The 13,358-nt window shown below is 29.8% G+C and overlaps 1 protein-coding gene across 2 annotated transcripts in view; it reads left to right on the top strand.

The window, feature by feature from the left end:
- Positions 1–13,122, top strand: part of LOC118188393 (uncharacterized) — a 45,616-nt gene extending 32,494 nt beyond the window's left edge. For both annotated transcript variants that reach the window (XM_035358826.2, XM_035358815.2), the window contains exons 12-13: positions 1,772–1,895; positions 7,439–13,122. In XM_035358826.2, the coding sequence (XP_035214717.1) occupies positions 1,772–1,895; positions 7,439–7,710 (396 nt within the window). In that variant the 3' untranslated portion in view covers positions 7,711–13,122. The remainder of the gene's footprint in view (positions 1–1,771; positions 1,896–7,438) is intronic.
- The last annotated feature ends 236 nt before the right edge of the window (positions 13,123–13,358 follow it).

Here is a 13,358-nt window from a genome sequence, read left to right as displayed (position 1 = left end):
ATGGAGTAGAAATTTTGAGTTCTGTCCTCAGGTGAAGGGGAACAGATGTGATGTGAACTGTGGAAGCCAATTCTAAATTTTGAAAATTGTCACAAATTTGTAAAATAGCTAAAAAATAAAAGATCTAGAGCAGGTTTATGACAGAAATGTAATTGCTTTCGAGAATGGCATAACATGTTAAAGGTTGTTTGTTCTAAACAGTATATGAAATGAAAAGCAACAGATGCTTTTCATTTCATATACTGTTTAGATGCAACTTCAATAGCTAAATGGAAAGAGGCAAATTAGCCTCTTGGCTGCATGTTTTGAAGTTTTGTAAATAAAGGCATTCAGAACTAACTATAAGTAAATTTCATGTGGCTATTTTTTACTTCTTATTTTATTCCATCATGTGCTATAGCATAAAAACCATCAGAGCAAATACTGAAAAAATTCATAACTTAGCAAATCTGATGTAGATTTTGCATTTAGAGTTCTAGATTTCTATAAAACTGTTGTATATTTTTAAAAATGCCTTTGTATCCCTGAATTTTAGAGCTTTGTGTATATAATTTTTCCGTACCCTCTGATTGAATTTTGTCAAAATGATTATTTCGGATTAATGCATTTTTACATAAATTATACTAGCATTGTTTAATAAAAATCTCTGAGACTATATCTATAAAAGTTGATGACAAAAATAGCTTACAATAAGTCTTAGAGAGCAGATTTGTATACATTGAATACCATTTTTTCCCTCAACTGGTAGTGAATAATTTAGTATCGATGTGGAAGCTGCTGTGAGATTCCCAAGAAATATAAATTGTACAGTATGAAGGTTACCTCTATCTGATGTTTCCATGTTTTCAGGTCAGTTTATAGATGATGAAATATAGTAATATTTCTTCTGTTCAGTGCATGGGAAATGCAGACTTGTATAATTACTGTGCTTTGTGGCAGCTCTGGAGATATCTAGCTGTATAAATCTCAAACCATATATACTTATTTAGTATATATCAACCTTGATCCAGAGGATCCTAAGAGGTTGGCTGTTTGTTTTTATGTTTGTGGTTTTCCCCAGGTTTATAAATATGAGCTAATTTTCCTTTGATTTTCCTTTGAAAATCTTCCATGAAGCTATTTCTAAGCAGATAGCCTTAAATATGCTTTACTGTAATTACTTAACCAATCAATATATGTCAGTTTAATTCAGAAGTCAAACAACAAAAATCAGCATTATATTTTCAAAATTTTCACAGGACTAGTTTCAATGGTTTTACCGAACCACCAACTCTTAATCATCGAAACTAGTCCTGTGAAAATTTTGAAAATATAACACTGATTTTTGTTGTTTGACTTCTGAATTAGTTTTGCAGTTTCGTAGCTGAGGATGGTGGTTCGGTAAAACCATTGAAACTAGTCCTGTGAAAATTTTGAAAATATAATGCTGATTTTTGTTGTTTGACTTCTGAATTAGTATTTATTCGGCGTGTTATTGTGTCTTAATTATATGTCACTCTGTTTGTTTTTAAAGAAGCTTTCCTAAATTAGAAGTTTATAAATATGTATGAAATAAAGCCCATTAGCATACTTAAATGTTTTCAAGCATGTATTTTCAAAACTGTATAAGATCTTAGATTACAGTATGAGAGGAGAATTAATATTTATCTGTAGGTTCAATTTTGTTTTACATCTGTATTATTAAATAACAGTGTTTTATTGGGGGGAGTATATGTGCATATGCTTGAAAAATATTCTTTCTTGAGTATTCTAACTATTATGATTTTTCTAGTCAACTACATCCATGTTCAGCCCTGGTACAAGAAATCAAGAATGTTATAAACAACTTGTGCTACCAGTGGAGAATGGAATAGGTAATGAATATCCTACAATACGACGATCTGCTTCATCACCAGGTAATTATTTGTTAAAGTAATTTTAAAAACCAAAACTCTTATTCTAAATCTTATCTGTATAAGAATGCATTTTTGGTATGCTCAGAAATGGACAACAGATTTCATAAATTAATCATTCATCTTTCAGTGTTTAATACAGAATACATGTTTATTTCCAAGAAAAGTGCCAATGACTTAATTATCAGTAATTAAAGGATATCATATATAAAATTAGTGAACAAAAATTAAAATAACTTGCTCAAAGGAAACAGTAGGCAACATAAAGCAGTAAGAGCTACCATTATTTAACATAAGAGGCAGATAAAAGGTGTTCTTAAAGTACTTCAAAAGTATGCAATCTATGGCTGTATATAATTATTTTAGTTACTTACTGTTGCATAGTATGTACTTGTGGAAATCTTGAATTATTAGGCTATATGAACATTGAGACTTGAATCTTAATCGAGAAAAATAGCAGCTTTTACAGGTAAAATAAAGAGCTATAAATTGCCTAAGAAGAAAAATAGAAATGTTGTGAAAATATCTTTACACACGAGGATGCAGATCACCAAAATTGCTCATGAAGCAAAGTCTAAAGCAGTAAAAGCTCAACAATGTAAAAAGTGCTACCAGTGGTAATGTAAAAAGAGTCTCAATTCAACTGACTTATGGCTGCTCACACTCTCCTTACTTAGCTTCCTAGATTTATTGAGAGGAAGGGGAGCACTTCTGGAATCTTCCTCAAAACTTACTGTGGAGAGTTCTAATATGTATTTTCAGAAGTTTGTCTAGCTGGGAGAAATTGTCAGAGGTCATCAAGGAGAGTTACTACTCATATCATCAATTGTATTTGAGCTATCTTTGTAAATCCAGCGCTTAAAAGGCAAATTTTATGCAACATATTACATGACATAAACACTTCCAAACATGTAAGTAACTGCAAATTCAGATTTAAATAAAATGCATAACAAATAAATGTAAAATCATCAAACAAACCAACCCCACCTCCCCAAAAAAACAGCAGTACAAAAAAGTATTTAAAAAAACCAATTTACAAAACAGACAAATTCAAATACAATAATATAGCCATGTCTATGGATTATATTTTCCAAGAAATGTTATGGGTGCATGAAACTGCAGATAATATCGAGCATAGGATATTGGTGTAACACACAATCAAGTTTAATTCATAAATTACAGAAATAAGACTCTACCAATATTAAATAAACTAATCTGCACACTACAATAATTTATAGTAAACTGTGCTGTTAAATAAAATTTGTAGTGTAAAATAATATTGTATACTACTAATACCAGTGAAAATAAGAAACACTAACATTTTGAGTTGATCATGAAAGGCAGGTGAGAAATAAAGAAATGTACTAGTTTTTATACTATACAATATATTATATATATGGTACAGTCAAAAGTCGTTAATCCGGACTCGTCGGGACTTCGGCGATTCCGGATTATTGATTATCCCGTATTATAGATCATCAGTTTAAATCTGGTAAGATGGCATGCAGAAATTATAAAATTAAAAATATGAAACCGTATTTTATGAAATAAAGAACAATTATGATCTAAATAGTATCAAAATTTACAAAAGGAAAAAGCTTAATATTTATTTGCTTACTTTATTAAACATTTCTTTCAATGTAAGTTGTTTAAGTTGCTTCGTTTCATGTGATAATACTTTCTTTTTAATTCTATAATCAGACATAATTTCTTGTTCAGTTACTAAGTTCTGCTGTTCAAGTCCTATAATTGCTGTGTCGAGAATACCGACTAATTTGTCAATCGAAATTCTTTCATTTTCAAAGTTTCTTCGCTATCGGAAGCGAATTATAATGATGAGGAATTTGATTTAAATCATATCAAAGACGGTGTACATCGAGATGAAATACTACATTTAGTAAGGAATTATAAGCCAAATAAAATAAAAACATCTGCCCTGAAGATAAGGATAGTGCTGACAGATCAACTTCCAGTTCATTGCGCGCCACGACGTCCCCCCCCACACACACACGCAGAGCAACGTGAAATTATTAAACATATTTCGGAATGGTTAGATAAACAAATCCATTATCCTTTATCCATTTTTTGCAGCAATTCCACTTTTTGCTTAATGGACTTCGAAACATACTTTCGCTTTGTAGATCCTTTACATATTAGTAAATATATATCAGAAATTCTGTTTGACATAATCGAAAAGTTCAAGCTTACTTTTATAAAATTGCTCTAACAGTCTGCAAAAAATAATAAGCCGGATCTAATTCGAAGATTAAGGAACAACGCAATCTGCAACATTAACTGAATTAGATAATTTTAGCTTAGCTTATACCGTCTGTTATACATTAAACGCGCATTCGTAAACATATTTTGCACATGCGCACACGCATATTCGCAGCCGTAAAAGTCTCACGCGCATGCGTCAAAGCAACGCATGCGCAGAAAGTTTGTAGCTTTGAGGTCCATATTATAGATCATTCCGGATTATGGGTGTCCGAATTAACGACTTTTGACTGTACTAATAATATTTCAAATGGTTACAGAAATAATAATAATTAGTTTTCTTAGGTCTAATAGCTCACCACTAATTCTGAAGCATTTGTTGGACCTCATGTTTTATGTTTTGGGCTCCTTTTTTGTGGTAAATGTAGAAAGATGTAGCAATGTGTCCCAAATGAAACTAGGATGATCATTAGAAGCAAGAGTGGAAAAAAGTTTGAAATGTTTTAACCGCCAAATACTCTGATCACTAAGAGCTGCAATTCTCTACGAATATAGTTACAATCATCAAGTTGGGAAAAGCTCAGTATTTAAGGAGTTTCTTATAATGTAAAAATATACATGTAAGGTTTGAGTGAACATTTCCATGCCCCAAAATGAATGTGGGGATGCTGGAAAGACTGTGTTGGACGTATGCGAGATATGTTTCAGCTATTCTCTGGACTCTTGTCATTTCACTAATATTTTGAAACTTTCAGCTTACAAAATTAAAGCAAATTATATTTTTTTCTACTGGTGCTCTGACTGAAGCTATGAGGGCAAAAAAAATTTACAACAATGCTATAATATTTATATACTGTATCCAAAAGCTTCTCCCCCCCCATTAGTTTAAACTTCCATGCTTCATACATAAAAAGTACAGTTCTGATTTCAAAACATACAGTCAAAAGTCGTTAATTCGGACACCCATAATCCGGAATGATCTATAATCCGGACCTCAAAGCTAAAAACTTTCTGCGCATGCGCCGCGTTGACACATGTGCATTGGCATTTACGCGTGCGCATAAGACCTTTACGCGCATGCGCATATGCGTGTGCGCAAGTGCAGAATACGTTTTCGCGTGCGCGTTTAACGTATAACGGACGGTATAAGCTAAAATTATACAATTATCTATTTCAGTTAATGTTGATGCTTGCGTTATTCCTTAATCTTCGAATTGGATGCAGCTTATTATTTTTTGCAGACTGTAAGAGCAATTTTATAAAGTAAACTTGAACTTTCGATTATGTCAATTTCCGATTCTGGAGATCCCAAAGGATCTACAAAACGAAAGTATGTCTCGATGTCCGTCAAACAAAAAGTGGAATTGCTGCAAAAAATGGATAAAGATATGAAGAAGATGACAGAGAGGTTAGTGAAAATGAAAAAATTTCGATTGACAAGTTAGTCAGTATTCTCGGCACAGCAATTACGGGACTTGAACAGCGGAGCTCTTTAACTGAACAAGAAATTATGTCTGTTTATAGAATTAAAGAGAAAGTGTTATCACATAAAACGAAACAACTTACATTGAAATAAATGTTTAATAAAGTAAACAAATAAATATTAAGCTTCTTTTTTTGTAAATTTTGATACCCTTTAGATCATAATTGTTCTTTATTTCCTAAAATACGGTTTCATATTTTTAATTTTAGAATTTTTGCATGCCATCTTACGAGATTTAAAGTGATGATCTATAATCCAGAATCGCCGAAGCCCCGATGAGTCCGGATTAACGACTTTTGACTGTACTAATAAATCAGTGTGAGCTATATCTTTAATTACTTATAGCTTGTGAGAAAAAAAAAAAAAACTTTGTTGGCACCTTTCAGAAATTGGCCTCATGGGCAGTTGTCTGTGCTTTGAGCCAGATTGAGCCCATATGATATATACAAAATCATTTTTATCTGTCTGAAACTTGAATAGCTTCAAAATGTGAATCTTGTAAATCTTTCTTGATTTCAGAAAAATAAATCAAAAGATTTTCATTTTTAAAAGGAGACTTAAATTATGTGAATATTACTGCATATGCAATGAAGATTTTGGAAAACAAATATTTAAATGTGTTAAGTAGAAATACTGTTAAAAAGCAAAACTGAAAAAGAGACAAAAATATTCTAAGTAATTTAAAATTAAAGGAAAATTAGCACTGAATTTGAAGTCTACATTTTACAATACCATAATTCAGATATTAAGTTGCACTGCATTGATATCAGAGGTTGTCATTTCTGCATATGGAGGGTTCAGTTAAAATATTTATTGGTCTCTGTGGTCCATACATTTTTTTTTTTTTTTTATTTAACCAGTGTTTAAGTAACAATATAAAGATTGCACATAAGAGATTCAAAGTGACATTTTTGAATAAATTATTTATGTCCTTGAAATGTAATGCAAATAAGTTCTCCAAATTTTAAATGATCATGATGATGTCTTCAAATTCTGAAGATCATCATTAGTCAGTCAGCTTTTGTGTAACACTTCCATTGTTTTCATGTTTGATATTCTGCTTTTCATTTAATATATTTCATGTATATGAGTTTCCAAGTACAGATGCAGTTCTCTGACTAAAGCTTTATAATTCAAGCTTCCCCCCCCCTCCCCAGATACGTGTTTCCAAAGAGGCTCAGAAAATGTTACATTCCATTGGTTCATCAAATAAAAATGTGAAATTTTATATACACATCAAAAAAATGTTTGGATAATTATAATAAAAGAAAAAAAAATTTTAACATCTTCCTTCTTGCAGAAATTGAGGTCATCAAACATGCTTTTTGAATATTTGTTGTTAAATTTAAGTTATACCTTTAATTGCCCTTTTTCTCAATTCTCAAGGTGCAGTTTTGATTGTTATCTTCTGTGCAATCAATGAATCCTTTCAAGTAAAAGAGTTAGAAGCTCTTATCAATGAAATAATTTCTGGCATTATTTTCTCCAAAATACCTGGTACTGTATTGTTATTGTTTAGCTGACTTACTGTACTTCTCTTTATGTTCCTCTGGAGAATCAATGAATATTTACCATTTGGTGAAGTGTAAATGTTTATGATTATTATCATTACAACTTTTACTGTAGGGTTAATTTTTATTGGGCTCCAAGAAGGCATATGGCTGATGTAGCTGATACTTTGTTATAGGGGCAGAGGGACTTCTTTGAACCATGGGAAAAGATCCACAGATTGCATGTCTGGTACTCTACCTAACAATCTCTGATTTATGTAATAAGAATTACTTAAGAGGAATTCATTATTTTACTGGAAATAGGAAATAAAAAGTTTGATGTTTTTGCAATTTAGCCTTCTTCTCCAAACCACCATTGACTCCCATAACTGAAGAAGAGCCGATCTTGCCTCCACTTCGTGTTCCTTATGAAAATTATGGTGCTGTTGATCCTTACTATGCAGTGGCAGGACCTGTGGTCACACGAGGCTCTAGGACAAGATTGCGTCATGATACAGAATGGTCTTCGAAAGGATCAAAGGGCAAGAAAACAAAACATCCAGTTTCTCTCAATCAGTGCTCAGATGAAATAGAAAATGTTGCTTCATCATCTGGAGAAAGAGCTTAAAACTCATCAAAAGGATACTTTATAGTGATATTTACATGCAGAAAATAGAAATTTGATTTTTTTAAATTAGAAAAATATTTAAATGCATTTTCTTATTGGTATAAATAAGAAAGTGTTTAAACTGTATATAAAGTGATTGCATTTACATAAACATAAATGCAAATGCATATAAATCAATCTCTTGAAATTTCAAAGTATTTCTTAATTAATCTTAGTATTTATATATTGCATGCAGTATTTTCTTGTACATTTTTAAATGTAAATGTATGTGTATATTCTATGTGTTAAATAATTTTATTAAGATATTGACAAGCTGACTTTATTGTCTGCAGTATATTAAGTGTAAAACAATTTATCTTTCATTTAGTGAAAGATAGTGATAATAGTATCAGAATCTGACATAGTTAATGATTATTAATTAATGTCTTCCTGAATGTTCCTTAAAACATAAAACTTTGGCTTGTGGAAATGTTTTTCATTTTTTAGCTTTCAGGATACATGCAGGTTGAATACCCCTTATCCAAAAATGCATGCTTCCAAGAATATTTTAGAAATCCGTAGTTTAGTTTGTTGAAAAGATAATGAGAAGCAGAACCAGCAGCCTGATTGTACGTGAGCTAATTTAGCATTGGAAGATGTAAAGAAAGGTTCATAAGTTGTGAAAAGTGAAGTTCATTGGAAAATTTAAATGAATTTTTTATGGAAAATGTTTAACTTATCCTACATAAAATTCAATATACTTATTAGGATTATTACAGATGGTTCCTATTTAAAGGGAAAAATGCCTTTGTGGAAAATTTCAGAAAACCTGGCTCGTGCTCATGTAATGCATGAGAAAATCCACTTCTCTAGAATTTGAACCCAAGCTGAACTACTACTAATGTTTAATGATCTCATTGCTCAGCCACTGATGGGCCTACATACATATAATATATCAGATTACAAATTCTAAAAATTCTGCTTTGCTGAAACTTATGGGAAATCATATAGATTAACAGACAGCTTTTTTAAGCCAGATGGCCAGGTACATACAACTTAATGCATTCATTGGATGGGCTGTAGCCGTCTCATTACCGAGAGCAGTTGCCTAGGGAGCAATTGATATTACAGACATTGAGAAGGGAGGGCAAGACACTCATAAATAATTAAGCCTTTCATGGAATTCAAACCCATGCTGTGAAATTTGGACTAGCAGTTAGTCTCCATGAACCACTAACCATTCAGGATGACTCCTCATGCAATCTTTTTTAAACTGGAAACTTTCTTTTTGGGTATAAAATTAGAAAGTATGTTTAACACCATTTGAATTATCCTCTTTTGCCAAGACTATAGGTATTTTTTGTCTGAGGGAGTGTATAATAAAAGAGGAATACTACTCAAAAACTGGCCTGAATTAGATGATTTTTAAATACTGCAGAGAGTAAGTTTTATACTGTTACAAAAATCTACATGCTGTTAAACGATTACTACAAATTTTAGAATAATTTGGATTTGGGTTACTCAACTTGTATTAGCTTATGAAAAAAAATAATTCATCATATTGAACTGTTAAAATGTAAGATGTAAAAAGGTTTGAACATTTTCAATGCATTTCCAAAAGTAAAATGTTAAGTATCAGTAAGGGCTTTTACCTAAATCTTCTTAATTATTATACCTTAAAATTGTTCTTCAATGTATATATGTCTTAAACATTTCATAGTACTAATGTCGGTAAAACTGCAGAAGGTCTTAAGCAGTGATAAATAAGTTCAAGGCAAGCATTCAGCATAATGCTCAGTATTTAAGTCATAGTTATGCCTCTTTTATTGTAGCATTGCTATTAAATATAAAAATAGAGGCAATGCTTTATAATTAGGCCTGAAATGAACATGTAGTATGCTGAAAATGTAAGACCATGTAAGTAAAATCAAAATATTTAGATATTATGAGAAAACATTATGTGTGTGTGTATATATATATATATATATATATATATATATATAACAGTAAATTTAAAACATGGTTATAACATATTGAATGAAAAGTCACAAACAAAAATAGAAAAAACAAAATATGTGATACAGCAAAAAATATATGGCAGAGTCATATGTATGTTGGCTCATAAAATAAAGCAGACACCATTCAAATATTTTTTATAATTAGACTTAAATCATTAGAACAATTTTAACTGTAGAAAGAAAAAAAATGAAATGAATTATTGTCAACTCTTCAGCATCTTTATAATGTTTTTCAAATCATAGCAATATGCTATTTACCTGTTAATTTTTTTAGTATGAGTAGTCCACTTCTCTAGAAGTGGACTTTTTTTAGTATAAGTAAAACTCTTAACAAAATAACTTATAGTAGCATATAACAATTAGCTACCATGAGCTAGTTTCATAATTGTTTTTAACTATCAATATTGTGATTATTTATGTTCCAATAACCCCTTTCCATGAATATATAAGAAGCAGTATCAAAGCTTGGATGATAGCAGAGGAGCTGTCACACAAGCTCATAAGCACAAAGTGCAAAGTCTATATTTTTTGTTTATTGTCGTTTTTTTACCATATTACAAGAATTTCTCTCCATTCTTTTAATGGAATCGCATGCTGTGACTATAAATTGTCATAAAAAAATAGGTCCACAGTTTTAAATTCTTTGAGAAGCATATTTCATTAAGTAAAATGCAGTTCATATTTGAATGTTTACTATCCTAGTTACAACTAAACAGCAAGTTGATTCAAAGAGTATGTTTCTTCCTTTGAAAAATCCTCTACAGTGCCTTGAATTCCATAGCAATATCCTGATCTTAATTACTACTAATATACTATATTTGTCACATTTGATTGTTTTGCTTACTCTTTATTTTACTTAACTTATGTTGGAATCATAAGCTAATGTTTTATATGTGTATTTTTAGAATGCATATGAGTTGTTTATGAGTGTACTTTGTTAATTACTCAAATTATATTTATGGAATAGAGTGCAGCCATTTATAAGTAATGACTACTTAATTTTGTAATTTTGTTCTTTGAAAGTGACTGAGTTAAATTGCATATACAATAGATACTGCTTAATGTGATCTCGCTTGTTCTTATAATTCGATTATTTCCAAAGTCCCACCCATTTATATATGGAAAACATGGAAAATGCATCACTTATTGTGATCATTTCGATTAATATGATCAAAATATTATAGAACACACTTTCTAAATTTAAAAAAAATCGCTAAATGAAAGATAAAGTTGCCAAATAAATTCAAAATAGATTTTAAATTTGACAGCTAATGGAGAAATGTCACCTAGTAAGGGATTAAGTTGCCAAAAAGCTTGATTTCAATTTTAATCAACTGTTTAAAATTAGGCAAAAAATAAATATAGTTTAACATCGATTTTTAATAAATCTATCGATTAATCAGAATGATTAGACCAAAACCAATTTTCTGCAGAAGTGGTCCCCCCCCCCCACACACACATGAAAACATATGAGAAACTAAAGTTTCTTTTCTGTTTTGCATAATTTTTAATTTTGCATTAGCATGTTCTCATCCAATGAGGGATTCACTAAGATCAGGGTTGCAGTATCAATGAAATAATTTCTTGTTCATAAATTAACTTTTGTGTCAACAGTTACAGCAACCAATTATTAATGACTTTATTCCTAATTAACAGGCTACAATACATGTTTATAATCATAGTTACATTAAATTAGTAAAATTTCATTAATATTTTGAGGCATGTATTTTTTATTACTTAATGCTACCATTCAGTAAATGTTATCAAAATAAGCATGGATAAGCAGGATTCATATTAAGCAGTGCGTACTAAGCATGCAAAAACATTTTGTTAATAAATATTACTAATGCATACGAGAATCCTCTTTTGTTTCAGAGGTGAAATATTTCTCTTAATCTTGATAAATATGTAGTTATATTTTGATAATTTTCTTTCAGTTATGTTTTGGAGCCAAAGTTTGTATTGTATAAATTTAAGTAATAATGTATGTGTTCTGCAATCATGGCCAAAAACTTAATATAGTTTAATAGCAATTCCATAATTTAGTGTTGTTGCTTGAAATTTGTTTTTATGTTATTAAAAAATAATTTTCATAAGCACAAACTGAAAAGAAAGAAAAAATAAAATAAAAAAATTTTGAAAAAGCCGATAAAACTAAAATCTATCTTTTTCATTCAAAAATGAAAAAATAAATACTTCTGATGAGTAATCGTAATTAATCAACATTTAAAATTCATGTTTTGTGTATGACCATTTTTTCTGGAAATTTTGTACACTGAGAATTTTTTCATCCAAAAATTTATTCAGACTCTTTTTAAAAAATCATAAAATAATATTACATTTTATATCACATTTGTTCAAAAATGAGACCCTTCTATATAAGTATAACTTTTTTAACAAATGTTTTTGGTGTCAAAACAAATATGCAAAAATTTACTTTCTACAGTTTCTTACAAGAGCATAAAATCATGAATCTGAAATTACAAAAGTATGTAAAATTTTTTAGAAAGTGCAAAAGTAAAAAATCTTTTAAAAAAAGTTTATTGTGATTTCAAAATGGAGTAGATTTATTGTGTTACTGTTATTAGTTGAAAATGTATTGAAGAACAAAAATAAGCAGTTTTCATAAGTTGCAACATGAAATTATTCATGTGCTGTACTGTACAATAACTGCACACTGTGCTGTACAATAATTGTTTTGTTATCATAATTTTAAATATATTTGTTTTTCTTTTCCGTTAAAGTTACTTGGAAAAATCACATTTTATGTAGACGTAATAAGAAATCTTGTTGATAATAAAATAAGTGTTGTAGTTTCAGTACTTTCCCTCTTAATTTAATAAATTCAAAATATTGTATAAATTGTAAAAGTAAGCAAAATTCTGTTTTATATAGATTGAAAAGCTCTTCACAATGAAGAGAGATGTATCATTATTACCATTAAACACACCGAAATGTTCTGCAGAAGAGAAATTTTGTCTAAATTAAACACTGAAATGCCTATATTATCTTTGAATAAATTAGCTGCATGATAAAATGGTGTGAATTTTTATTTTTTTTTCCCTTATATATATGCTGTGATATGGCTTGAATGGTTTTATATTAGTCAAAGTACTTTAGTTTTTTTTTTTTTTTTTTTTTCTTCCCCAATTTCTTCTGTCCTGCTCTAATGTATATATATCCATGTATATTTATTTTTTTATTGAGACTGAACTATTATTTGATAACATGCTATGGTTTTTACACATTGTATTATGATTATTGCATACTAAAATTGTTATATATAGTTTAATCATGAATAGTTTTATTTTCAGTTATTTTTTAGAAAGGCTATTTATGTATTTCACACAAGTCGTTCTGAGAAATGTATATTTTGGCAGTTTTTGTTTCAAATAAACAGATAATTTTGTGAAGCTATTTTTCTAATAGTTTTCTTCTGTTTGCAATGAATGAACATTTTGTTATACTGAACATTACATGAAGCTGTAGACAGTGGTGGATATTTCCTGCAAAATATTTCGAACATGTCTTAAATTTTAACCAAAAAGGATATTTATTTTACATTTATAAAATTTAAATATAAATTATAAGTGGGAAGTAATTGGTAATTATCACACCGCAGACTATCGATCAGAACAAATGTAGGTGGTA

The sequence above is a fragment of the Stegodyphus dumicola genome, chromosome 8, assembly GCF_044657685.1.
Source record: "Stegodyphus dumicola isolate Sdum_Otavi_A_Nest chromosome 8, ASM4465768v1".
Lineage (NCBI taxonomy): Eukaryota > Metazoa > Arthropoda > Arachnida > Araneae > Eresidae > Stegodyphus > Stegodyphus dumicola.
This window is presented reverse-complemented; position numbering and strand designations above follow the sequence as displayed.